The sequence below is a fragment of the Telmatherina bonti genome (assembly GCF_933228915.1).
Source record: "Telmatherina bonti genome assembly, chromosome: 7".
In the NCBI taxonomy this organism is placed as follows: Eukaryota; Metazoa; Chordata; class Actinopteri; order Atheriniformes; family Telmatherinidae; genus Telmatherina; species Telmatherina bonti.
This window is the reverse complement of record NC_136625.1, coordinates 25,327,289-25,352,485: the sequence shown is the minus strand read 5'-3', so window position 1 is coordinate 25,352,485 and position 25,197 is coordinate 25,327,289. Positions and strand designations below refer to the sequence as shown.

General features: G+C 37.1%; 1 protein-coding gene across 5 annotated transcripts in view; it reads right to left on the bottom strand.

The window, feature by feature from the left end:
- tcf3a (transcription factor 3a) overlaps window positions 1-23,393 on the bottom strand; it is a 29,417-nt gene extending 6,024 nt beyond the window's left edge. For all 5 annotated transcript variants that reach the window (XR_013771371.1, XM_079243471.1, XM_079243470.1 and 2 more), the window contains exons 1-16: window positions 23,024-23,393; window positions 19,162-19,258; window positions 18,700-18,772; window positions 12,822-12,895; window positions 12,087-12,159; window positions 11,395-11,435; window positions 11,123-11,258; window positions 10,686-10,735; window positions 8,957-9,056; window positions 8,493-8,629; window positions 8,197-8,347; window positions 8,023-8,081; window positions 7,795-7,873; window positions 567-643; window positions 298-468; window positions 52-157 (exon numbers count right to left, since the gene is read on the bottom strand). Coding sequence is in view for 4 of the 5 variants with exons in the window: in XM_079243471.1 (XP_079099597.1) it covers window positions 52-157; window positions 298-468; window positions 567-643; window positions 7,795-7,873; window positions 8,023-8,081; window positions 8,197-8,347; window positions 8,493-8,629; window positions 8,957-9,056; window positions 10,686-10,735; window positions 11,123-11,258; window positions 11,395-11,435; window positions 12,087-12,159; window positions 12,822-12,895; window positions 18,700-18,772; window positions 19,162-19,215 (1,381 nt within the window). In the remaining variant the exon portion in view is untranslated. The remainder of the gene's footprint in view (window positions 1-51; window positions 158-297; window positions 469-566; window positions 644-7,794; window positions 7,874-8,022; window positions 8,082-8,196; window positions 8,348-8,492; window positions 8,630-8,956; window positions 9,057-10,685; window positions 10,736-11,122; window positions 11,259-11,394; window positions 11,436-12,086; window positions 12,160-12,821; window positions 12,896-18,699; window positions 18,773-19,161; window positions 19,259-23,023) is intronic.
- Window positions 23,394-25,197: the final 1,804 nt, after the last annotated feature.

Genomic DNA, 25,197 nt, shown 5'->3' with positions numbered 1-25,197 from the left:
AAGTGAAAAAGTATTTGCATTCTTATCAACATCGCAAACAAAAATTCACACCTGTAAATCCTTCGGGCTGAGAACCTGGGTTTGCAGATGCAGAGCGGTGATGCATAAGTCCTCCACTAGAGGGCGGTCCAGCAGCGCTCTCATGGTGGGTGGACACCTGCAAAACAGCAATTTATACTTGCGTTGGAATGACAGCTAATAAATATGCAAAAATCTGTGCCTGTTAGTTTGACTATTTTTATTTTTCATTACAGTTCTTTGTGGACAGCTTCCCTATCACATTGTCATAAATCTCACCAGTCCAGGCAAGCGACTAGCCAGTCCAATTGCTGCACTACTGAAGCCTGGAGGGAGGCCTAAACCAGCTGACAGCAGACTGTTAATTTCAGCAAGTCCAGGTCCTCCCTGTCCACTGGCATGTCGCTGAAGAACATTGATGGCTTCATCTAGCCGGTCCTCCATTTTACTCTGCGATGAAGAACCATGGAAGAAGACATATACGGTGATGCATGGTTGATTGTACAACTCTGATATATGAGATAGAACTCAGCTACACACTAACTCACCAGGGACTGAATTCCATCATCATAGTTGGGGGATGGTGTGGCCTGGCCAGAGGACCGAGTCCACTGGGATGCAGAGCCTTGCAAAAAAAAGGAAGATAACAAGGTTCATTCTAACATTTTTTCCAGTTATAAAATGCTAGATTAGGAAAAACAAAACATTTTTGGTAATGGCAAACTATTCATGTCCATTTTTTTAACAAATGACTGGTGAAACTCAGGACTTTTAGCATGCACCTTCTGGGAAGAAGTAGACTCCATATAAACTCTTCATTTGTGACTTATGTTGAAGAAAAGCCACACAGGAAATGATGCATGAGGGGATTATCAACATACACAGAATAGATGATTATGTTTTGATAGTAAGACTAGCCTCATGCAAAATAATGATGTATTCACATTGGTCTACTTTGCTTTAATGTACTGACTATTATGTGCTTCTAAAATGAAGTTTTAATTTGTATTCTTGCATGTTTTGTACATTGGTTGTCAATTTAAGATAATGATAAATATACTGAAAATAAAGTGATATAACACTTTATATTTAAGAAAAAAATAGATTGTAGACACACAACTCAGAGAAACAATGTCACCAAAAAGGTTTTAGTAGCTTTATATGCATGTTGAAATCAAAAACATTAACTGGATACTAACAGATTGAGGTCTTGGAAGTGGTTTCATTTATATATATATATATATATATATATATATATATATATATATATATATATATATATATATATATATATATATATATATATATATATAAAATAAATAAAAATCTCACAACACATTTGCGAGTGAAAATAAATAGACATAGTGGTCAAACTTTTTCAACTTTTTTGCAGGCAGAAAGTTTGTTGATATGCTATCCAATCTCCTCAGTGGAGGCAACTAAAGAAACTGATAAAGTTGAGGACTGCATGATTCGATTAAAAAAAAAGAAGAAAAACCTTAATTCCAATCAAAATCCAACAACATGGATTTTGATCCATGTTTTTGATCCAGGCTGATGGATCAAAAACAGCTCAGCTCCAGGCTGATGGAGCCCAGTAAGGCCCTGGAACACCCACATACAATCTGGAGAAATCTGGTTAGAAGTGCTTTACAGACATCAAAAAGATCCTCTTCTTATGTGGGAAAAAAGCCAAGTGGACAGCACGTGCTTTGGTCCAACAAGTCAAAAAAAAAAAATGCTCATACTTGGTTTGAACAGAAGGCAGTTAGCTTGCTAAAGAACTGACAAATAATACAGACATAAGTGTCTGCAGGCAACAGTGAAGGACAGAGGAAGTTCTTGGAGCTGCATTTCTGTGGGAGAACTGCAGTTTTGCAGGAATCATTCCAAAACTGTGAATCATGAAAACAATCCCAAACAAAGATGTAAACTATTTCTTCAGTAACTGGAAGAACAATAAGTCCTGCTACAGATGGTATGGATCATCATCTTTAATCATGGAGTGATTCTGGAATCACATGACACAACATTTCAGATTGACCTGGCTAAAAGCTCCTTTTAAAAACTGAATCAATTAAAGCTATTTTCTGGATAGGGTATTTATGTAGGTAATTTAATTGGATCGAGTTTGTTCATGCACTTTGTGTAAAATCCATTCATAAAATTTTTCAATACAATGAATTCATTCAATATGGCGGATGGTGTAGCATCTTGTGCAGCAGGTGCTTCAACTACTCCAATACACTGCTGTCCTCAACAGAAACCTGATGTTCACAGGAAGGTGGAAGGTAAAATAATTGTGGAAGATGAATTTTTAAACTTTCTTGCTGTTAAATCCAAAACTTTAAGCCAGGATGAAATTGTCATACTTGCAGCAAACATGTCTGACTCTGAGTGGATTGAAGTTCTAAGAGGATTTTATTTGAGGTCTGCTCTACATCACGGCATAATTTGGCACATCAAGGAGCGCAAAAAGACATCAACAAAATTAAGAGCTGCCTGAAAGAGCTAAATGATTGTAGGGAAAATGTACCAAATTTTGTTTCGCATTACTTGGACAAGTTGCCTCCAGTGACCTTTACAAACTTAGATGTGTGTGGTTTGCTGAAAAGGATGGAGCTACAGGCTGACATCGGCATTATGAGAAGTGTGTTAGCGGTTCAGGTGGGGGTGTATGAGGATCTATGTCTACGTGATTACATTGGACGTGAATTGTTGGGAGACCAGCCAGGGCATTGCATATGAGGCTAGGAATACCACTCGATTGCCGAGAGCATCACCAATTGAGGAGGTGTGGGGTGGGATCACAGAATGCAACAAAGGTGTCCCAGGCACCTGGTGCTGCGTCACAAGTCCTCATAGGAGCAGTTATGAGTTTGAAAGTTCTGTCAAGTAACTGTCGTGGCCTACGACTGGGCCACAGAGCTTAAGATCAAGCTTGCCAGGTTGTTGTTGACCAGCTGCTAGAACAGTGTGATGATCTATGCTTACAAGAAACGTTTTGACTAAACAGGACCTCAGGGGTTTAAACTCACTAAACGCTAATTTCCATGGAGCTGGAGAGTCCTTCATGGACATTGGTGATGGAATAATACACGGGATGCATTCCTGGCGGAGTAGCTTTTCTCTGGAATAAAAAATTTGATCCAGGTCAATGTCATACCCTGAGGTAGACTGGTGTATAGCTATTCACCTAATACAGAATGGAAAGGAATGTGTTATACTGAATGTGTATACTGTCATGTTTTTGCCACCCTGATCTCCTGGCGCTCCTCATTGGTTACTCGATCCACCTGCTGGCTTCCTAATTGCCTCTGCTACCTCATTCAGTTCACCTGGTTTCCTTTTCTCTCACTGCCTACTTAAGCTCCCTCCAATCCCTCCTTTTCTGCCAGATAATAATCAGACCTATGTCTAGTTTTGTTCCAGCGTTCTACGGATTGTTCCTCAGTTGCCGACCCTCTGCTTCATGCCCCTGGATTACCCTCCTTGCCTTGCCCTCGACGGATACCGCTACCTTTCGGATCATCTGGTTACCGACCCTGCCTGTCTTTGGATCTCTGAGCCTTGTCTTTGCCTGGATGAGTATTTTGCCATCCTGTTTACCTCCCAGCTGTTGCCTGGTTTCTTCTGCAGACCACTCCCCTGGACTGATCTTCTGTTCATACTCCTCCACCAATAAACTGGTCATTTGTCCAGAACTCCCTGTGTGTGGCTGAATTACGGATCCTCAGGGTAACTCATTACATATACCTCTTCTGAGTGTCAGGCGAATGATGCAGAATATCTTAATAGGCTCGTGTTTATTAAATCCTTTGTTTAGGATAAAAACTTTTCAAATGTGTTTGTTATGGGTGATATGAATTCAGACATCTCTGACAGAAAGGCCATATTTGCGAGACATTTGGAAAAATTCTGTGAAGACAGTGAGGTAATTTTACCGACTAAAGCTCTTTTGCACAATGACAACTTTACATTTATAAGTGAGGCATGGCTTTCGACTTCTTGGCTAGACCACTGTGTTGCCACAGCTGCTGCTTATGCATTTCTGCTAGACATGAAAATATATTATGAGCTTGCTCCACACTCCATTTGCGATGCAAATAAACTGTCAGTCTTTCCCACTAACTGAAAGATGCAGAACAGAGAATGATGGATCCTATATCTATTTGAGCAGTCTCTCAAGAGACAACATATCATCGTATCTTAAAAATGCTGATAATCGACTGAAAAATATCTGTTTGCCAAAGGAGGCACTGATGTGCAGAGATGGTTATTGTAAAAATTCTGTGCACAGGTTAGTCATTAATTTTACATCTGTTACGTACATTAATTTTACGGAAATTGTTAAAAGTGTCAGAGGAGTCAAGTAAACCTCTACAAAGATTAAAACCTAAAAGGAAGGCATGGCCAGGGTCGAGTGTCCATGTAAAAGATTTCTATACCAGAACACGTGTGGCTACTACTAAATGGATATTAGCAGGAAGACCCAGATCTGGGCCTGTCTTCAAACAAAGAAGGGTTGCTAATGTGCAGTATAATTATGCTGTGCGTTATATTAGTAAAAATAAAAAATGAGATCAGGGCAGACTCCCTGGCCAGAGAACTTTTTGGGAAAAGCTCGTGTTATTTTTTGGCATTGTGGAGGCAACACCAAAGCAGGTAATTTACTTGTGTTGAAAATGAACCTTACATTGTGAATAATGCTGACAATGTAGATCTACTTACAGCACATGAAGAATCAAGAGTAATATCCAGTTTGTCTAACAACAAAGCTGCAGGGCTAGATGGTATCGTAGCTGAGCACCTAAAGTTTGCAAGCATAAGGATAGCCCCACTACTTTCCATGTGTTTGTCAGGGTTCCTTGTTCATGGCTTCTTACCTGGTTCTTTGTCAACTGTATTGTTTGTTCATGTTATTATGAACAAAGCTGGGAAGATCGGTTGTTCTGAAAATTTATAGACAGATTGCCCAGTATAGTGTCCAGTCATTGAAATGATCCTGCTGGACAGATTTACAAAAGTTATTAGATTCTGTTAACCAGTTTGGTTTCAAGACCATGTTGTGCTCTAAAATTTTTATATATACTCTTAAAGAGACAATTACATAATACAGAAAACAAAACTCTTCACTTTTGATGTGTTTCTTGGATGCTTTCAAAGCGTTTGATAGGGTGAATAATAGGAATCATGTTTTTTAATTGACCAAAAAGGTGTACCCAGTTATATGTGTGCTTTCTGACATACTGGTACACACAGTAAAATATACAGATCAACTGGGGAAATAGGGTGTCTGCCTCCTTTACTGTTAGGAATGGGGTCAGGCAGGGGGGAGTAATGTTCCCTGTGTGTATCTGGATGACCTGTCCACTAAGCTCAGAGCCTGTACACAGGTTGTATGGTTGGAACCATTGTACTGAATCATTTGTTATATGCAAAGATCTAGTTGTGCTTAGTCTGAGTATGGCTGGCTTGCAGCAGCTTCTCAATATCTGTTCAGCATATGCTCTGGAGCATATCAAATATAATACTTTCAAGAACATGGTGATGATCTGTAAAAGTAAGGAGGATAAAGACATGGTAATTCCTAATTTACATCTTTTAAATGATGTCTTGCACATTGAAAATAAAATCAAGTACCTTGGGCACTACATCACTGAAGACTTTTCAGATAATGAGGACATCTATAGGCAATGTAGAGTGTTGTATGGCCAGGCTAATACTCTGGTTAGGAAGTTTGGTATACAGCTCATCTTTGGACTAAATATTAGAAAGCCAGTCTGCACGGGCTGCATGTGGCTTATAACGATGCTTTACGAGTGCCCTTGAGGAGGCCGAGATGGACAAGTGCCACAGAAATGTTTGTCAGAGCCGGTGTGAAGACACTTCAGGGCTTGTTTCGATCTTACTTGTACAATTTCATGTGGCGTCTGGAAAGGTGAGGAAATGAAATAATAATGTCTCTCACTAATATATCATGGAGGGTGATTAGTTTCCTGTCTGTCTTGTGGAAACATTGGCATGGTTGTTTGTTTTAAAACGTCTATTTATTTTATAGTTTGTGTGTTTTGTCTGTGTATCTTTTAAATGGACCATGACTCCGGAATGAATGAATGAATGAATGAATGAATTTTTAAAAAAAAAAAGAACTATTAATCAGAAAAATTTCACATGGACTTGTTTCGTGGTACTGTTTATGAAACTAAAAGCCTGCATGGGTAGAATAACCCATTCATTCAAATAACCAAAATATACATATTATTCAAAGTTGGAAAGACAAATATTTCCTGATTTTATATATTGTTGTTTTACATTTTGGCTATTCCACCCATCTTGCTCTAACAGAAGTACTAGGAACTAGATGTAAAGAGCTTGTGATGAGCCCATGCATGGACTCCCAATAGGGAAGTGACCCCACCCTATTAAGGTTGTGTGTGAAAGTGCATTAAAAAGGTTAGTCATCTATCCTGCAAAAAAAAATGTATATATACACACACACATGCACACACACACATATTATACATATATATATATATATATTTATATACATATACATACATACATACATACATATATATATATATTTATATACATATACATACATACATACATACATATATATATATATATATATATATATATATTTATATACATACATATATATATATATATATATATATATATATATATATATATATATAAGAAAGGTCATTGACAGTAACTTACAGTAAGATTACATTTTGCTCTTAGTGTTGTCTGTTATATGACTTATACTCTAAAATTTCATTTATCTACCTATAACAGGGCAGACATTTAGACTTTACTTGAATGTAAATTGTGGTGAGATAAACATGGAATCAAGTGGCAGCTTTCTGCAGTTAAAAGTGAAGCCTATGAATAATTGTGAAACATTGCAGTTCCCCTCTCATCCGCTAGGGGCTGACTGCAAAATGGGGGTCAATCTCCACAGAGTCGCATGTGAAAAACTTCACAACAGGAATTAACATATTTACAGCCTGGTTCAAAAAAACATTTTATGTTTAATACAACAGGTTTACCTTCACGACAACTGTGAGGGGAGTGAATTTGATTTAATATTACTCATCCATTTACATATACTGGTAATTTAATATCAAAATAACTGGGGGGCTTTTGACTGACAGGTATCTGATATTCAGCTACAAGAGGGCAGAGTGTAGCACAGCTGTGGTGATCATGTGATTTAGCTTTGGCCCACCTACTTCCATTAGCAAGTTAGCAAGCTCCGGGTTAGCTCATTTAGTTCTTAGCTTGTCAAAGTTTTAATAAATGTCAATCATACACCCCCTCAGCTCTACCTCTTTGATCAGATTTATATTTTCCGGGAGCAACAGCATATGTGACACTGCCATGATGGCGACAGTGGTAACAGCTCAATGAGCTTCAATTCAGTTTGGTGACATCACAGAGGCTATGTCCATCTTTTAATAGAGTCTATGCCTGGGATGGTAATCAGTTATCCATGTAAGCTACTGTAAGTCATAAATATCACAAACAACAATGATGTGGATATGGACTTTAAAGTCAGGAAAATTACAAGAAAAGTTTCAAGTGTTATTTATGTTTTTATTACAATATATATTATATGTTTTATTACAATTCCAAAAAAATTCAGACTGGGAGAGAAAAAACAATAAGATTTTGAAAGATTTTCTCCTCTACTTTGATGAAAATACAGAAAAGATTCTTTGTTGAACATACAATCAAGGAAAATGACAACAGTAATTCACTCACCTGATACAGCCTGAGGAGAGCCAGAGGGGGTAGATGGAGATGGAGGGAAAGTGTTACTCTTGGGGTCTGAAGGATAGATCTGGACACAAAATTTCTAATTTTTAATCTAATGATACAATTTATTCAATTTAGATTTATATCTAGTTGGTAAAATAGGCTAAAAAAATCTTATTTGTGTTGAAGAAGAACAAGATTACATGCTTAAAACTACATATTTTAAGTACTCACAGATGCCAAAGCTTTTCCAATCTCATCACCCGAACTTCCAGGTACTGCAGCCCAATTTGCTTGATGAATGGAAAACAAAAATTGAAATTAATATTACAGTTTAATTATATTACAACATTTGAAAACATAAACAGCATTTGTCACAAAGAAAAAAATATACATTCAAGGATTTACCCATAGCAGTTTCAGTTCCAGCAATAGGGGGTGTGTGGCTGGGGACTCCTAAGATGCTTGTGCCAGAATGGAAGCCAGCAGGATGAGCTCCATTCACTTCACTGCCGTGCAGGGGGTAGTTTTGGGGGGAAAGGGGCAAGGGCTGCCGTTTCTTGGGGGCAGGACACACACACACACACACACACACACACACACACAAAACAGTTGAAGGAAATAAAACTACACAGGAGCCCTCATGATGCACTGGTGAAATAGTATGTGTGTTACTTTACATCACTTGTGTAAGCAGAGCTCACCAGTCTGTCTTGGGGATTGATGGCAGTGAATGGACCATGCTGGCTCAGATGGGGGGAGTTGCCCAATATGGCTGAATAACCAGGCTGAACCATCGACCCAGCAGAGCCCCAGTGATCAGAGGGCGGGTGGAGACCTTCTGTGAAAGAGCATCCAGAATAGGAGGGGAAAGCAATAAGGGTGAGGGATAAGCAGCCACAGGGTATGACAAGACAGCGAAGGCAACATATGAGACATGTCACATTACTGTGATGACTTCATTCAACCACTGATTCACTCTTCACCAAGGTACCATAGGGGGGTTATTGACATACAACTGAAACACCTATGATTAATATGAACATGATATTGTCAAATAATTCCCAAAGAAGATTTCCAAATCAATAATGTCTTTGTTAGATGAAACTATCAAACTGATCACTACGAACAATAAGAAACACTGTAGGAAAATACTGTTTTAACTCACCTTGCATGTAGAACGATGGAGGGTAAACATTTCCTGCTTTGGAGACTGGGTAGCAGGAACTGTCCCGATTAAAATCCTCTCCTGTGGCTGATGCATAAACCTACACAAAATAAAAGTGAAAGTGTTCAATTTTACTATATATTAGGACTGGACAATAGAGAAAATAAGCATATCAAATAAAATTTATATTGATTGGAATGGCTAATTATCAAAACATTTAAAAAGATATTTTTTTAGTGCAGCCCTGCAGCCTATCGCATCATAGGGCTGTGCATCACTGGTCTCACAATTCTATTTGACTATGATTTTCTTGCTTTCGATTCAATTCAATGATGCATCATGATAACCTACATTTTTAATTTTCTATCACAGCACATTCTTCATCAATCAATATAAGCAGTCAGATAATTATGACCTCCGTATATATTTCTAAATATATCAGAAATTAATCTTAATGTCCCGATATTGACAAACATCATAAACATGTACAATTATGTTATTTTTAACTTCATTTTTTAAATTCTTGTCTATTCAGATTTTCCTTTGTTTAGTTGGAATAAAGAAGTAGTTCAGATGTTTTTCATATTATCTTTTATTGAAAATATTTTCCTACAAATATTCTGGTCAATTTGTAAATGAAGAAAAATAAAATTGGAATTTATGCATTTATCTATCTTGTGTTTCAATCTAATTGAATAAACAGACCAGTGTACAGTTCAGTGTATTCAATGTTCAGTGTCAGGACATTTTTTAGACTCTGTTGACAAATTCAATGAGATTATTTCACATTATCGTATTAAACACAGACATGCTTTCAATGGTTTACAGATACACTATTCACAATTTTTAACAAGTGAGATATTACCACAAAATGGAAGCTGCATGTTATGTTAGATATAAAGGAGCCGTTGTTTCATCAATCTACACGATTCAGGATGAAGAATCAAGTATCAAGTACTGTGACAAAAAAATTCAGATCCAAATGGACTGAAGTTTTCTTCAGTAACTTGATTAAACAGAGAAAAAGAAGAGGAATGAGAGCAGAAGAGGGAACGGAGAGATGTACTCCTAATTACTGAACCATCTGCCAAATTCTGGATTGCAGCCAACTCCACTGGCAGCTGGGATAGAGAGATGGGGGAGGGAGCAGGAGAAATGGGAGGGCTGTTGTTTGTGGTGGTGGGGAGGGGAGAGGAAGAGAGGAAGGTGGTGTGCAATGGGGTTGGGTGTGTGTGTGTGTGTGTGTGTGTGTGTGTGCGCGTGTGTGTGTGTGTGTGTGTGTAGCTGTGTGTGTGTGGTGGTGGGGGTAAGCAAAATGAGGAAATAGGGTGTCCAGAGAGCAAGAGTGTGAGGGGGAAAAAAAAAAGAGGATTCAGACCCCAGTATAAATTCTGTTCAGTGAGTACACTTGGCAAAGAGAAAGAAATGTGGCCACAAAGTAACAGACTCACAAATATAACAAACTATAAATACATACTACAAATGACTGACTTGGTGAATGACTGGCTTTCCCCCCTGTTCTTTTCTGACTTTAGTGGTGCAGTTGCACAGCTGTAGGACCTGGTAGGCCTGTATTGCAACTATTATACTGCTTTGCAATCTGAGGAAAGACTTAATATGTCAGAGGTGTGAAAGGGGCGTAAAACATGAAAACATGGGGTTTTAGAGAACTGAAGGGAAGGGCTGACATACTATACAAGGCTGAAGCCTTCACAATGTTAGTACTCACAGAAGAGGGCAGGCCAGGGGGCACCTTCCTGATTTTTTTTGGATGTGATTCTGCAGAACAAGAGACCAAAGGAAATCATGTAATACTACATATAAATACGATCAACTCATTTTGAGAAAGTAATGACAAAATAAGCACTGAAAGGCTTCACTTTGAACTTCCTTTCAATCTTTACCAATCTGTCTTTTTGATAGCCCATTGATGCTTTAGCAAAAGATAATCATGTTGATTTAAGTTAATGGTGTTCCTCATTGAGAACTGATTGAGAACATGATTTGACTCTATCTTAGTAAAAAAGTGTTTTCACACCTTTTTTAAAACTAAGGTGAGTACACACATAAATATAAAGAAGAAAACAATTTTTTAAGACAAAACTTGAAATAATGAATACACACACTATATATCCATATGCTTGCAACAATGTTTCATAGTCTCACCAATGGGGTCATGTGAAGGTCTCCTGCGAGTGTTGCTGCCCTCATAGGATGAATAGAACTGAGAATTGGACTTAGCAGCAGGTGGGGAGAGAGCATCCAGACTGGGCATGGGTATTTCACTGGGTAAAAAACCCAGCTACAAAAAGATTTTAAAAAAGAGACAGAGGGAGAAAAAAGCATACATTGATTGATTACAAGTAAAACAAACTAAAAAAAAAAAACAACAGGCCGCAATTTCATAAAAGAAGGACAGATCTTTCAAATTTCCCTACCTGCGTTGCAAATGATGAATACGGTCCTCGTTCAGCCTTCCCTGTTGGTGAGAAGAAATAAAGAAAGAAGAAAACATGTTAGGATAGTAAAAACTAAACTTTATCTAAATATTAAATCATGCATTTGATATTGTCCTTTTTTTTATCCCATCAGCTATGAAAATGTATATGAGTTTGTGCAGTAAATATGATTGCAGACAGCTAAAATAAAAAATAGACCCATTATGAATACTTCTGGAGAAATTACAAACCCCCCCCCCTCTGACAGCTAAACAAAAAAGGGCTATAGTCCACTGTATTCCCCAAGGAGAGCCTTGTTTGCGCATGGGTGCCCTTTACACCTCCACCCCTCCCACACTGAACACTAAAACTGCAACACACAAACAAACCCCTCCTCCACATCCTCACTGATTACCCTCCTCTCTTCATCCATAAATATGCTTTGCTCTGAACTGGTACATTTGTGTCTATCGTGTGAACAACTGCTCTCTCAAACAAGCCGTTCATTGTTCTGATTCAGTCACACGGTCCATTGATACAAATGTGTTGTGGTCAACATCTTACTCCAGCACTTGGTGCAACATTGACCAAATTTTCTGTGATTTGCTTTGGTTTGTGAAAAAAGAAAAAGAAAAAAAGAATATGGGACAGCTGTAACGTTTCATTCAACAGCTCAATTCAAGGCTTCTCACCAGCAATTCCTGATCCAAATGCTGGGGCAGAGGCCGGGCCCTCTCGCTCGAAAAGGCCCTCTTCTCCATAACCCTGGAAGAAAAACGCAATGGCATTATGGATGGAATACAAATAAACTAAATTACTTTGATATGAAAACTGAACTAAATGAAATCTAAAAAGGACAAAATTTTTTAGTTTTGTGATAGATTGAAAGATCTGGGTAGATAATAACGAGCTGCCGAGTTTCAATATTGCATGTAAGCCTGAACTCAGTTTTATAGCATATGTTGAGAAATCGTTGGGAATTAGTGTAAAAATATGAGCGATGTTAGAAAATACTTCAGGTTTTAATGGTTTAAAAGTAGTTGGACACAAGTCAATAACACCACCACACACATTAATAGTAATCTTGCATACAACTTTAAAGCTCTGGAAATGGACAAGTTGCTTCATGACATTCCTACAATACAAAACAACTATCCAAAAGGACATTGAGCAGGTCTCTAGACATTTTAATCATTTTCATAAAATCTGAACTTGTGTTTGAAGTAAAAGCATGCTAATTGTATGTAGGAAACTAGGTGACAACTACATTTGTACTTCTGACAACAGTACAATAACAGTGGTCAAATTTAGATAAATTTCTCACATTAGACACAGTATTTATGTCTGACCAGAGTTTAAAGTGTGTTTGGGAAAATGATTCAACCATCTAGGAGAAGTGCTGTGTAATAAGTTAGAATAAATCATACCCTTCCCTGGTTGAATGATGGACTATGTTGTTCTCCTTGTCCCCATGGACTGGACCCACTCCTTTCCTCTATACCTGGAAGACAAAGAATTGGGTTAGGACTTTTTTTTCCCCCACTGAATGGCAAGCGCATTCTTATCAGAGATTTATGGCCTGGTTTTGCAACAAATTCCTAACTTGAGAGAATTACAACTTGCTTTGATACAGGTTTTTCAGGCTGCTCAAAGAAACCTCCATTAAAGAGCTTCACTTTATAGCTCACAGAGACAGCGTAGTGACAGTTCTGTCACACAGTTTGGATATGAGCTGTAGGAAGTTTGAATAATTAACACTCAGTATGAGGTTTCCAGACTCGTCCTCAACATTCTTCCTACTCCCACTTCACTCATTTTACTTTACATTTTCCATGGCAACAGTCATTCATAGCTCATTTATTCTCACACATTTGGCTTACACCTTCACCTTACCACAGACTCATGATCTTGATTTCACATGGCTAGCATGTGTTATCTCTGGCTGGAACAGCTTAAAGAAAAGTGACTGAAAGGAGTGATTTTAAAGAGTGGTGAAGCAAAAATTCATGTCAGTCCTCTCTCTCTCTCTCTCAATCGTTTTCATTCTGTAACACAGCATCTCTGGGGGAAATCTGAAGCTTAATTTCATCCTAATTTGCATAATAGTGCATATTAATGAGACTGGGCTCTATGAATATTCATATTTTTTATTTTGTTGTCTAATTAAAAGCTAAGGGGAGAGAGAGGAGAAGGGTAGAGGCGGGCTAGAATCATGACAGGATCAGCAGTATAACAGAATGATGGGTCCATCGTGCCAAAAGCTGCTAGATTGCAATGACAAGTGTGATCTACACGACACCAGCAGAATAAGAGATGAAGGAGACAATGTCTTGTACTCTCTCTACAGCTGACTATCACTTTCTGTTTCAATCAAAGATTCAAAATTAAACACATCCAGCATCTCTTTGTGTGTTAAGATATTAGCACTTAATTCTTAAACAAGAAAATGCTTCATTTCATAATTTTTTATTCATGACTATTTTAAATTTTGCCAGATCAATGCAAGTTCATTGCATTCAGTATATTTGAATTCAATTAACTCATTTGATGGAACGTTTTAATATAAGTGTCACAGAAAAGAGGACTTTCAGGTGAGTTCTTTAAATACTGTGCATAATTAACTGGCTACAAAATTGCTGAAAAACCCCTTGCATTCAGAATGACTGGCAGAACTGAACTATCGTAATGATAAACGTGAAATATACATGTGATGGGTGAAAGAGAAACATGGACAACCATGATCTATTCTACTAAGAGTAAACTAGAACTTTTTTCTTTCACAATCTATCTTGTTGAGCAATTACTTTTTGCTGGCACTTTTTTGGGTAAAAAAAAAACACTGCATTAAAGGGACATTGTGTAAGATTTTTTGTTGTTAACTGACCAAAATTGATTTCTGTATTTATATGTACGTTATCTTTGGTGTATTATGACCTCCATTAGAAGCCCGACACATTCACATAAAACGAAATATTTTAGATTTGTTTCTCCATTCAACGGGTAAGCCAGCAGGGCGCACCATAACAGTCTGCAATCCTGAAATTATACAGCCTCCGGGAAGGGACAAACGGCCCCAATGGCAGAATAAATAATCGCCAATTCTTGTTATAAAGCTCCAGATGCGTTCCACTTGTTTAGTTAATCCAAGAACTGCTTTATAAACTTTAGATTAAATTATTTTTTTCAATTACCTAAATTAGGCATTTTACTGGGCTGAAAATTATCAGTGAATTTGCCGTTTTAAAACGCCTAAAGCTGCTAGAACCAACGGCTTGCCGTCAGCGGGAAAAATCATGTTAAATTGTTATTAACAAAGATGGAGGACCACGGATATGCAGCAGCAGCACGGGAGCTCTTTTTGCCATCGCCGAGAAAGCGCAAAAGGACACTTAAAAGGTAGCGTGACCAGGAAATACAAAAAACAAGGATCAACATCGGACTAGCTTTCTCCAGGTGTAAGGAGCTGAAGACGGAGAAGGGTTTTAAAAGGGATGCCGAAGTTGCCAACTTCTTCTCGACAAGTAAGTCAAATGCGCTGCCTAAATTAGCCAAAAGAAACTTTTTCATTCGGTTGTGTTTACAATAGCCATAATATATATTTTTATTTCTCGGTGTTGCCGAGGCTTTTAGATACATGTTGGCTACTGTTGTTACAATGCCTGTTTTTCAGAAAGAGGTGTCAGAATGCATATGCGTTAGAATTGTAGCGACGATTCCGACGTCAGGCGGATGTAAATGTTAACAATGTCCCTTTAAGTTTAAAAGCCATTTTTGGAAGAAAAAATTTATGATAAAAAAATATCAGAATTAATGAGAAGGTTCACACCTGAAAATAAGGTGTTATTAAATTAAGCTTTAATGGATATCTAATTCTTATGACAACAAATTAAATGATGTGGTACATTCTCAGACATGCATTGGTAAAATTAACAAAATGGTGTTGTATCAACAGGAAATTGTAAAAAATAAACTGACCATGTTAAATTTGGTAATACTTATCACCCTTTTCAATAACATTATACAACGTTATGGGTGTATCAAATGGTTTTGATACACCCAGCAATGCACATGTTTGATTGCTTATTGCAACTGATTATAAAGTATCTATGATGGCAATATGTAAAATGTCAATTATCTTTTTTTTTTTTTTTTTAATTATAAGCTGTGCAAAGAAAATTAACTAAGCAACAATTTCACATTTACTTGATAGTGACAACAATCACCCCTCATACAAGGGCCCTGCCCTTATTTATATATGATCTAACCCATAATGACATAATATTTGTAGAGTTTAAAACTATGAAGTGAAGAAAAAACAAGAACTAAATTTCATGATGATCACAGAAAAGACCAAAGACCAAAATCAGGAGAAAATGAGCAGTCCAGTATTCAGGCAGACTATGAATAAAGAAGATAAGCGTGAGTAACAGACAAATTCTCTCGAGAACCCCAGTACACTTCTGCTCCCACCATGCAACACCCCTTTAAGCACTACTAGTCTATAATTACACAGGAAGAGATACTGGAAACAGACAGACGGCTTGAGTCACAGGCTTCATGAACAAAGTGAGGCACATGTATAGACCAAACTTTAAGACATGTCCCCGTTTTTACAGGAACACTGCCCCAGGCTGACTTTACCTCAGTGTGCTATTTGTCTACACAACTTCTTCCTTCCCTGGCAAAGTGAGTCACACAGATTACAAAGCATGATGTCAGATAAAATCTCAAGAGAGTGAGCCCTGTAAATGAAATACAGAACAATATACAATGACAAAGCCCCGCTCTTTCAACCTGTGAGTCACCAAAGATTGTTTAAAAAAACAATGTGTAGTAAGCCAATAAGACATACAGATTAGTTTATATTTTCACCTCATGTCTGCTAAAATTATGTGTACTTTTGACATCAATGTGTCACCCATTCTAGCTTCAAATAGTATATGCATCTGTGATTTGAACAGTCTTTAGTCTCTGAGATTCAGTCGCACATCTGCTAAAAAATTTCATGCAAATTTTATATCTCACCCCCTTCTGCATTTTTGCCCATAGCCGTTTAAAAATACATGTTAGGATTTTCAGTTTCTATTAATCAAAAAATGAAAGTTTACCAAAAATAATTGTGAAAGGGAGTACAAAAACATAATACAATCACCAATAGGTCTAAAAGGGAAGTTTTCCACTGCTGCACTTGTTAAATATATACATGCCTCAAACCTAAACCATACTGAGGAAAATGGGCATATTAATCAGCAGTTGCTAGCTAGACATTTCTTTTTTAAAAGGAATCATATGATAAAAGTTTTGTCATGGAGGCACAAAAACAAGATTTTAAAACCACCTTTACTAAATGCCGACTAGGTTTAACACTAAAATTAAAATACTTCTTTAAGCCGCAATATGACTTGTGCCTCAGCTCAAGCATTGGGATCAATACTTTTTACTTGCATTCATAAATCTAGCAACACATTTTGAGTAGTTTTGACTAATAAAGTACACTGATAAAGGAATACAATTTAAAACAAATATTGTAAAATTGTCAAAATCCGATTAATTGTGCAGCGCTATGCAGTACTAGGATAAATCCAGATTTACAGAGGCAAACATGAAAAACTTTAGTTTCTGTGGACAACACTTTACCAATGTCTTCAAGTTTTTTGCAAAGGTGTTTTTCAATTCTTTTGTTCAAGCAGTCACATTAAAGTTATATCACAGAGACTTTCCCTTTTTTGGGAAACCTCCAACTCTAATGTAGGAGCTACAAAATAGTATATAAATGAATTTTTATCCACACACAAAGGAGGAGAAAATCCTTTAATACATATTACTATGAGGTTATAGCTATGAAAAAGTTAATCTGTAAAAATCGGTAAAAATACCTTACGAGTAGCTATTAAATTGATAATGGCAACATTTCTCTTTGGTAAGTGCAAACCCTGCATTTTAAAGCAACAGCCAAGTAGCTTTGAAGTGAACAAATGTAACAGAGACCCCTGCACCCCACCCAGGAACTGGATGACTTGTTTTTCATCTTATTAAACATCAGGTTTATATCAATTAGTTATTTAAAGTCTTAATGCACCTCTAGACATACAAGTGCAGAGAAAGGGGGCCACAATTAAATAAACCTTATCGTCAATGATATTTACATTCAAAATGTAAGCTCTGCAACATCAGGTTCACAACCAGTAGTCTGCCAACCACCAGGGGGCGAAAGTGTGGTTAAGGCTTCATTAAGTTGCCTGAATATCAAGCATGCACAACATGCCACATGTTTTACAACATGTGGCATTAAAATACACAAACCCTGCTGCGTGCACAACCTGCCCTGCCGCTGACGAAGTTGCTCATTAAATATGAAATAACCAGCTTCAGTGCACAAAAGCAGACATCGCCGCCAGCATTGATCCCTCCCGGCTTGAGACGAAGCTTGAAGATGAATACACGTTTTTCCAGACACAATGAATGATTGTGATAAATGATCGTGATTTTTTTTATTTTTTATATATATAATCTTGCAGCCCTAATTATAACATGAAGCAAAATGGTAATATTTTCAATAAATTTCATGCAATTCCAATGGCTTTTTGGGTACATTTACATAAAAGTTTAAAGTCCTCTTTAATTTGGAAGAAAAGTTAAATCTGCTTTAAAGAGATGAAAGATGACTATGTAAACACCTAATTTTAAATGAAAATGGCTGGTTTATTACCATTTTAAATCTGAATGCATTAATTCCTCTATCATTTATACCTTCATTCCACCCAAAGTTTATTCCAATCATTCTGCGCATATTTATTCCCTTGTCCTGTTGTCATGACACGCATATTCTGCAAGATCTTCTGGCTCCCACTATCTATACATCCCTTCTCCTCCTCAGCTGATGAAAAAGGTTTAGTATGCTTGTGTCAAACTGGTGCCTCAACATTAGAATTAAAATCAAAGTGTACCCGCTATGTAGGTCTTCCATGTTGTAGCCGAAAATAAAAGAAGCAGGAAGCAGTTTCTTATTTTCTGATCAATGTAAAAGTGTGTCATGTCCACCCCATGTCCAATCAGAACCATTCCCAACCCCAGAGCTAAAGAAGAATTGGCAAAAAAACTTTTTTCCATGTATACCTCAAATTAAAGGAAAATAGTTTACTTTAGAATTAATTCATTCCAAATAATTAATTCTGAAATAAAATACCTCATACAACTGTAGCCATGGCAAGAGATTGACAAAAGGACATTAAACAACAAAAATGTCAACTTTTTTCACAAGCTGTAGGTGAAAGAAGAGGAAAAAAACTATTGGTATTTTCTTACCAGATCCTCCAAACTGACTGCTGGCAAGAGTTGTTGGCCCATTTTTACCATTTGAAACCGGGAGTTCAAACATCTGAAAAAAGAAGAAGAAATTTGTAAAACCGCTGAAAGAAAATATAGCATTGTGATGTATCTTCTTTATTTAGGCAAAGCCCTTGTCAGTCATTAAAATCACCCCATTCTCTTTAACCAACAGCACCAATGGGCATAAAACAAGTCACTTTGATTCTTTTTCTATTCAAGTGACACAAAAGAAACAGTCAGCTGATAAACGCACTGAAGTCCTTTAAACCCTCACTGATCATGAATGCCATCCATTCAAACTTCAAACCAACTCCACAACAGTCCAAGATTTTTTAAAATTAAACTCAAATAAAATATATTGTTCTGCGCTGTGACCACTGAGTGAACTCTTTAAGATTTACACTGGATAAAACCAGTTAATCTGTAGAGAAATCTTACCGCGGTAAAATCCAGCAAGTCGCTGAGCTCCTTGTCTGTTTCCACTGCAGACATTCTCTGCTGCTGTTCACTGGGCCCTTTCAGTCTCAGCAACTGACTACAAGCAGAGGTTAGAATAACATGAGTTTATTGTGCTCATGTGTAAGATAATCAAGTAATCTAGTCAATATAAAATATATATTCTGTAAATAAGGCAATATATTGAATTAAAGTATTGCCCTTTTTGAGCAAAGTTAGATAAATAAGATGGTGTGAGGGATGTAGTGAGAAACTAATTACAAGGATTATTTAAAAATGATTTTTCTTACACTGGTCTTTAGTATTATTTGTAATGGCACGGCCTTTTCCCAAGGTGTATCATGCAGTACTCCCATTCAAATGTATTTTACGTCATTCCTATGTTCCCCTCTCATCCACTTGTATTATTTTTGTGCATAATTACTCCTCACAATCTTTCTTAACTTAACTACCTTGCTGCTATTTGTATAACTGGGTGCCAATCTTACAAGAAAAATTAGATACAAAAAAGAGATCTTAGTTGTTTTTTTTTCTAAATTCAAACTTTAGAAATATCCACAGTGGGTGATAAAACTTGTGCAGAAATTTGGTTATAGTTGTTTTTTATGTTGACACAATCCACATATACACATTAGGAAGAAAAATGACAAATTTGAGTAGCAAGAATATGAATCCCTGTTCTTTGTAGTGAGTCAAAATTAAAAAGTAATGTATAAATAGATAAAAAATTATGTCAAAGGTCTTGTTAGCCAACTCTTTCAATTATGATTTATGCATGTGGGGGGAAAAAAGTAAAAAAGAAGCGCTAAACAAGTTGAACTTCCATTTAGTAACTGCAGCATGCACACAGTCCACAGGGACACAAACGTTTGTGTTGCATACATCTAATATGACAGGAGTTTCCAAGTCCAGTCCTCAAGGTCTACTATCTTGCAATTTTTCAATGCAGTGTTTTCAAAGGCAACTGAATCAATTGGATGGCTCATAACCAAGCCTCTGCACAGCTGAATGACATACAGATGAGGGAATTCAGCCATTCGATTTAGTTGTGTTGGAGAAGCCTACATCTAAAAGTTGTAGGATAGTAAATCTCAAGCCCTGGACTTGGGCAACCCTGAACTATAAAGTCTTTATGAAGATGTGTAGATGAGAAAATTTATGTCAATCAAACCCTTGAAAAGAAGCAGATGTGAGAAGCACTGCCTTTGATTCTATTTTCAGGGAGCACTTTGCAATCTCTAGAAATCTTGTAACTGTAGTGTTTATATTACAAGACTGAACTACCCATCAAATGGTATCCTCACCACTTTCCTGTGGTCAAAATACTGAGCAAGTAATGCAAAAATATAACCAGCTCTAAGAGCAGCCAACATCTAAAATGGGTGACCATGATTCAGCCGCAGGCCACATTGTTGGGCTCAGGCTGCTTCCTTCACATCAAAACCAACTGAATCCAATAACTACAATAAATCTAAAGATTGATAACATGACATGTTGAACTCTGTAACAGGTTATGTATTGCGAGCCAACATCAGGACAAATGCTGTACATGTGTGGAAAACATCTTAAAAACTGCCATTTCTAGGCAGGACAAACAAGCAGCAGCATTGCTGCAAGATTAAACAAACATAAAACTGCTGTAAATGCCTCCAAGAGGAAATCATGGTGTGATTGTAGCCTGTGTCACAGAGTTATATTAAACTCACCATTAATTCAAATACTTATATAAAAGCAAAAAACATAAAATGTCCTTCAATTTGTGTTGGTCTGGGTTACTGATGCAGGAGCTTGGAATATACTGTCATTTTTATTTTGATACCTGGAAGTTAAATAATTCTCCATTATCCAAGAAACAGACCCTGTGAGATTCAGCAAGTTGCCTTGACAACTGGCTGAAAATACAGTTTCCATGTAAGTGCTAAAATTAAGCCCATTATGAGAAACATCAATATTTGCATTATTTCTGTTGCATCAACATGCAAGACTACTCAATTATATAAAAACTATTAAAATTATTCATTCTTTACTGAGAAAATTTACTTTCAATGAATTAAATTGACCCAATGGGATGCTTTTTTATTACCCAATAACAGTAGATAGTAATTGTATATTTTGCTTATATACTTTAAAAAACAGGCTACTAATAAATCTACAAAATGTAGCAGAAATAATTAATAAGTCATTTGAACAAGTCTATGACTGAATTATCTGTTGGGATGTTACATATTATGTAATTTTGTCAACTGCTTTGTGGCAAAGGGGCTAATTTGTGATAGAAAACAAAGGGGACCAACAAAATAAGTTATACTAAAGCAAGCATGTAGTATTTTTTTAAGAAAATGAACAGGTTTAAATCTTTTACTTATGACCTCAAGTGCATGCCAGATATAGTACTGAGGTGACTCCAAGCCTACCACCTGCATAACTTATTGTTTTTATCTCATCATTAATAAATTGTTAATAGGCTTCAGGAGAAAAAAAACTATTCACGTAATGTCCAGCTCTCCACGTTAAAATATACGAAAATTCATAGTTTAGAATTGATTTTACATGTAAAATTCGAGAAAGTATTGTAAACACAAGTCCTCTCCCAACTTTATTCAACATCGATTGTTGCGACTGTAAAGCCAGCATCACAAGTTTACAACATGACCAATAAAAGACAATGGCGAGTGTATCCCATCAGGAGAGTATGGCAGAAGGTCCTACTTCAACTATGACGAAAAAAGTGAACAGTAGCACAGCTGGTAAGGGAGAAATGTGAAACTATCAAATAAATATAATATGACAGCACATAATCTGGCAATTTCTGTCACAGTTAGCTGAGGTCAAAATGGGGGACAAGTGATTAGCCCCTCCTAACAAATGGAAGTTACATACGCTTGTCTTGAGCACCCCCACCTTTGGCCTGCGCATTTGGAGAAAAGCTGAACTGCTTAAATAGCCAAAAAACGAAAATGTCTACCTACAAAATAAGAGGGCAAACCGTGAGCAGAAGCGATCCCCGTATTAAAGGCTCGTCGGTATGTTAAAACACAGCGGGACGTTTAAAAGGACTGAAATAGGAGGAAAAGAAAAAACCTGTTGCCTTTCCTCAAGCCGAGCAGCAGGGTGAGGCACTGATGAAAACAAAGACAACCCTCACCAAAGTTAAAAAGTAAATAAACAATTAAAAACTATGTAAAAGTCTTATAAAAGAATTGACCAAAATGGACAAGCCGTTTTCAGAGACAAGATAAACAGATAAAGGCGTTTTGGCTGAATGCCACGGGTTAACGGTGACAGGCTGGATGAATGTTAAAAGAGAAAACAGCAAAGTTTTACTTTATTATGGATATTAAAACGCGCAATTATTAGCTTTCGCATATTTTAGTGTCGCAGATTGATTTCATGAAATTCCAATCTGTATAAAATGAGGAGGGAAACTCGCATAATAGCTGCAAGCACAAATGTTATAAAAGATGCCAACCGGTTTACAGTACAGTTATACGGCTGACGTTCAGAAATAATAGCTAGGGATGGTACTAGTACATTCAACACGACCCCAGCAGAGATAACTCTGCCTGGTGATATGCTAATGTACTTTAACGTTACAGCCCATTGAAGTGAACAAAGAAGTCTTTTCCATTACAAGCAAGCTGCTAATGCTGTTCAACAACACTTTGAGCTCACTCAGGCCGAGGGGACGAAAACCCAAGACCCTGCTTTTCCCGGCTCCTCGCTGCAACACTGCGCTTAAAACTTAGTTATTACGCCAGAAGCAACTATAACAAAAATAATAGCAATAGTAATTAAAACTTATAGATGACATGCTGATGTTCGTTACGAATTTGACTATATTTACCTGAATTTAATAAAGTGGCATCCAACAGGGAGAAAAGAAGGGTAGTAGACGAGAGGAAAAACAAAGTTGTGGATAGGATCCTTCTGCCGTGTTCCGGGCTTAGTGAAGAGGAGGAAAGACGATATGAACCACTCCTCTGTTGCCTCGTCTCGTTGTCGTCTTCGTCACGAAGCTGAAAAAATGTCTCTCGCAAGAAGCATAACTCTTTTATCACTCTGTTTCCTTTTAGTTACAGAAACTGTAACCATTTTATTTTCCAAGTAGACATTTTAGCAGCCTACACATTGTCGGTTCCAATGGAATATCACTCCGCAACACAGCCTACGGGACGACATGGACACTGAAACATTAGCGGTGTCCAATTTCAACTGAAAGAAAGAAAATGAGGCAGGTTTTGACTTCCTGTATATTTATGCAATGAATATTGTAAACAGCTCAAATTGTCGCCGTATGAAGCTGGGAACGACAGACAAATGCCCCGAGTAGCGATTTGCAGGGATCTACGTCGACTTGCGGATGAGGACAACGAAAAAACCCAACAAACGCCAGTCTAGGAGAAGATAGAGCGATAATATCAGAAGAAAGACCAATAGGAGACCATTAAAATTTGATTGACACATATGCTGCCCAAATATATTTCAGCCTCAACCTTTAGTGCTGCCTTGTCTTACCAATAGGTTTTGTGGCGTTTTATTGTGTTAATAAACAGTGTCCAGGCCACAGAAGTGTTTTTTTTTTTTTTTGGAGAATTATAAATTATCATATTATTTATTTTATATAACTGTGCATTATTCCAGCTCACTTTATGTAAATAAAAGCTCACACATGGTAGTTAAACCACGACATAAAACTGTTGTTTTAGTAACTAGCCATTTTATCAAGTCAAAATGAGAACATTGTGATGAAGGGAACTGTTCAAACCGTAGCTGAATCAAAACATTTAGTTATTGATTCATGGTCAATACTTTTTTCGTTATTGTTATTAGGCTACCTTGTTAGAGAACAGTATGTTGTGCAAAAAATACTTTAATATTTAACAAATATGCAAATGTACACATAAGTGAAGAAAATGTCAAATTAGGCTCACCTGTAAAGGTTACCTAATACATTTTAGATATATTATGACATCATATAGAAAGACGAATATCCATTACTCTTTGTGAGTAGTGTATACTGCCATGGAGAGAATAAAAACACCTAATTTGGAAAAGGACTTAAGATCCATAGTGGAAAAAATCTGGCAGACCATCCCCCACTCCAACCCCTCTCATCCGAAACACAAATGCAACATCATGGCACTATTTTTTTATTCGTGAAACGAAATTTAAAAATAGATCAAATAAGTCATTTGACCGCTTTGGTGTATTGCATGAATGTTGTACTTTTGTGGTCCTCTTTGGTCATGTAAACAAAGCTCTCCTTGATACTAGCTTTTGTTTTCAGACTTTCTAGAATAAACCTCAACTGGTTAGAGTGGGAAACAACCAAAGTAACATCTGTGCTGGCCTTTACGAGAAAACTCAGCCATCCACTTTGTGGTTTTACAAACATGCACATGCACACATGCACGCCATGCATTGCAGACACGCAACCGAATCACACACCTGTATGCAATTATCTGGGTATCTTGGTTATCATTCAGTTCTTCTGAGTTAAATTATTGTCAAGCTGTCTTTATAAAAATCTAGCTCTTAAAAAACAAGATCATTTATTTTGCAGCAATATTTCTATTTTGACTTTCCCTTAAAGATTTACTTGAATGAAAAGAGCTGCAAAAGGTACAGCTCAATTCAGATTTGCAATTGCATGAAGTTGGTGTAAGAACATCAACCTCATTATGCCAAAACTAGTTTCATGTCGCAGATTCAGTGTGCTGCTCTTTACAGCACACCTGGGGAAAGGTGGTGCATATATTTTTGTATGGAAGCGATCATATCACAGCTCTGCGCAAAGCATCAAAGGTTGTTTGGTTTGATGCCTTTTTAAAAAGTAGGACAAACAAGACTGGAGCAAAACAACACCAAGGTTGTATGGCAGGGAACAAGTCAGAAAAAAAGGTCTATATTTAGAGTGGAACTCCATTTTCCTAACCCCAAAGTGTGTACCCTCTTCTCCACCCACGCCTTCCTGGGCTCTCTCGTCTTTTAGACACAAACTCTAAGGCATTGTAAATG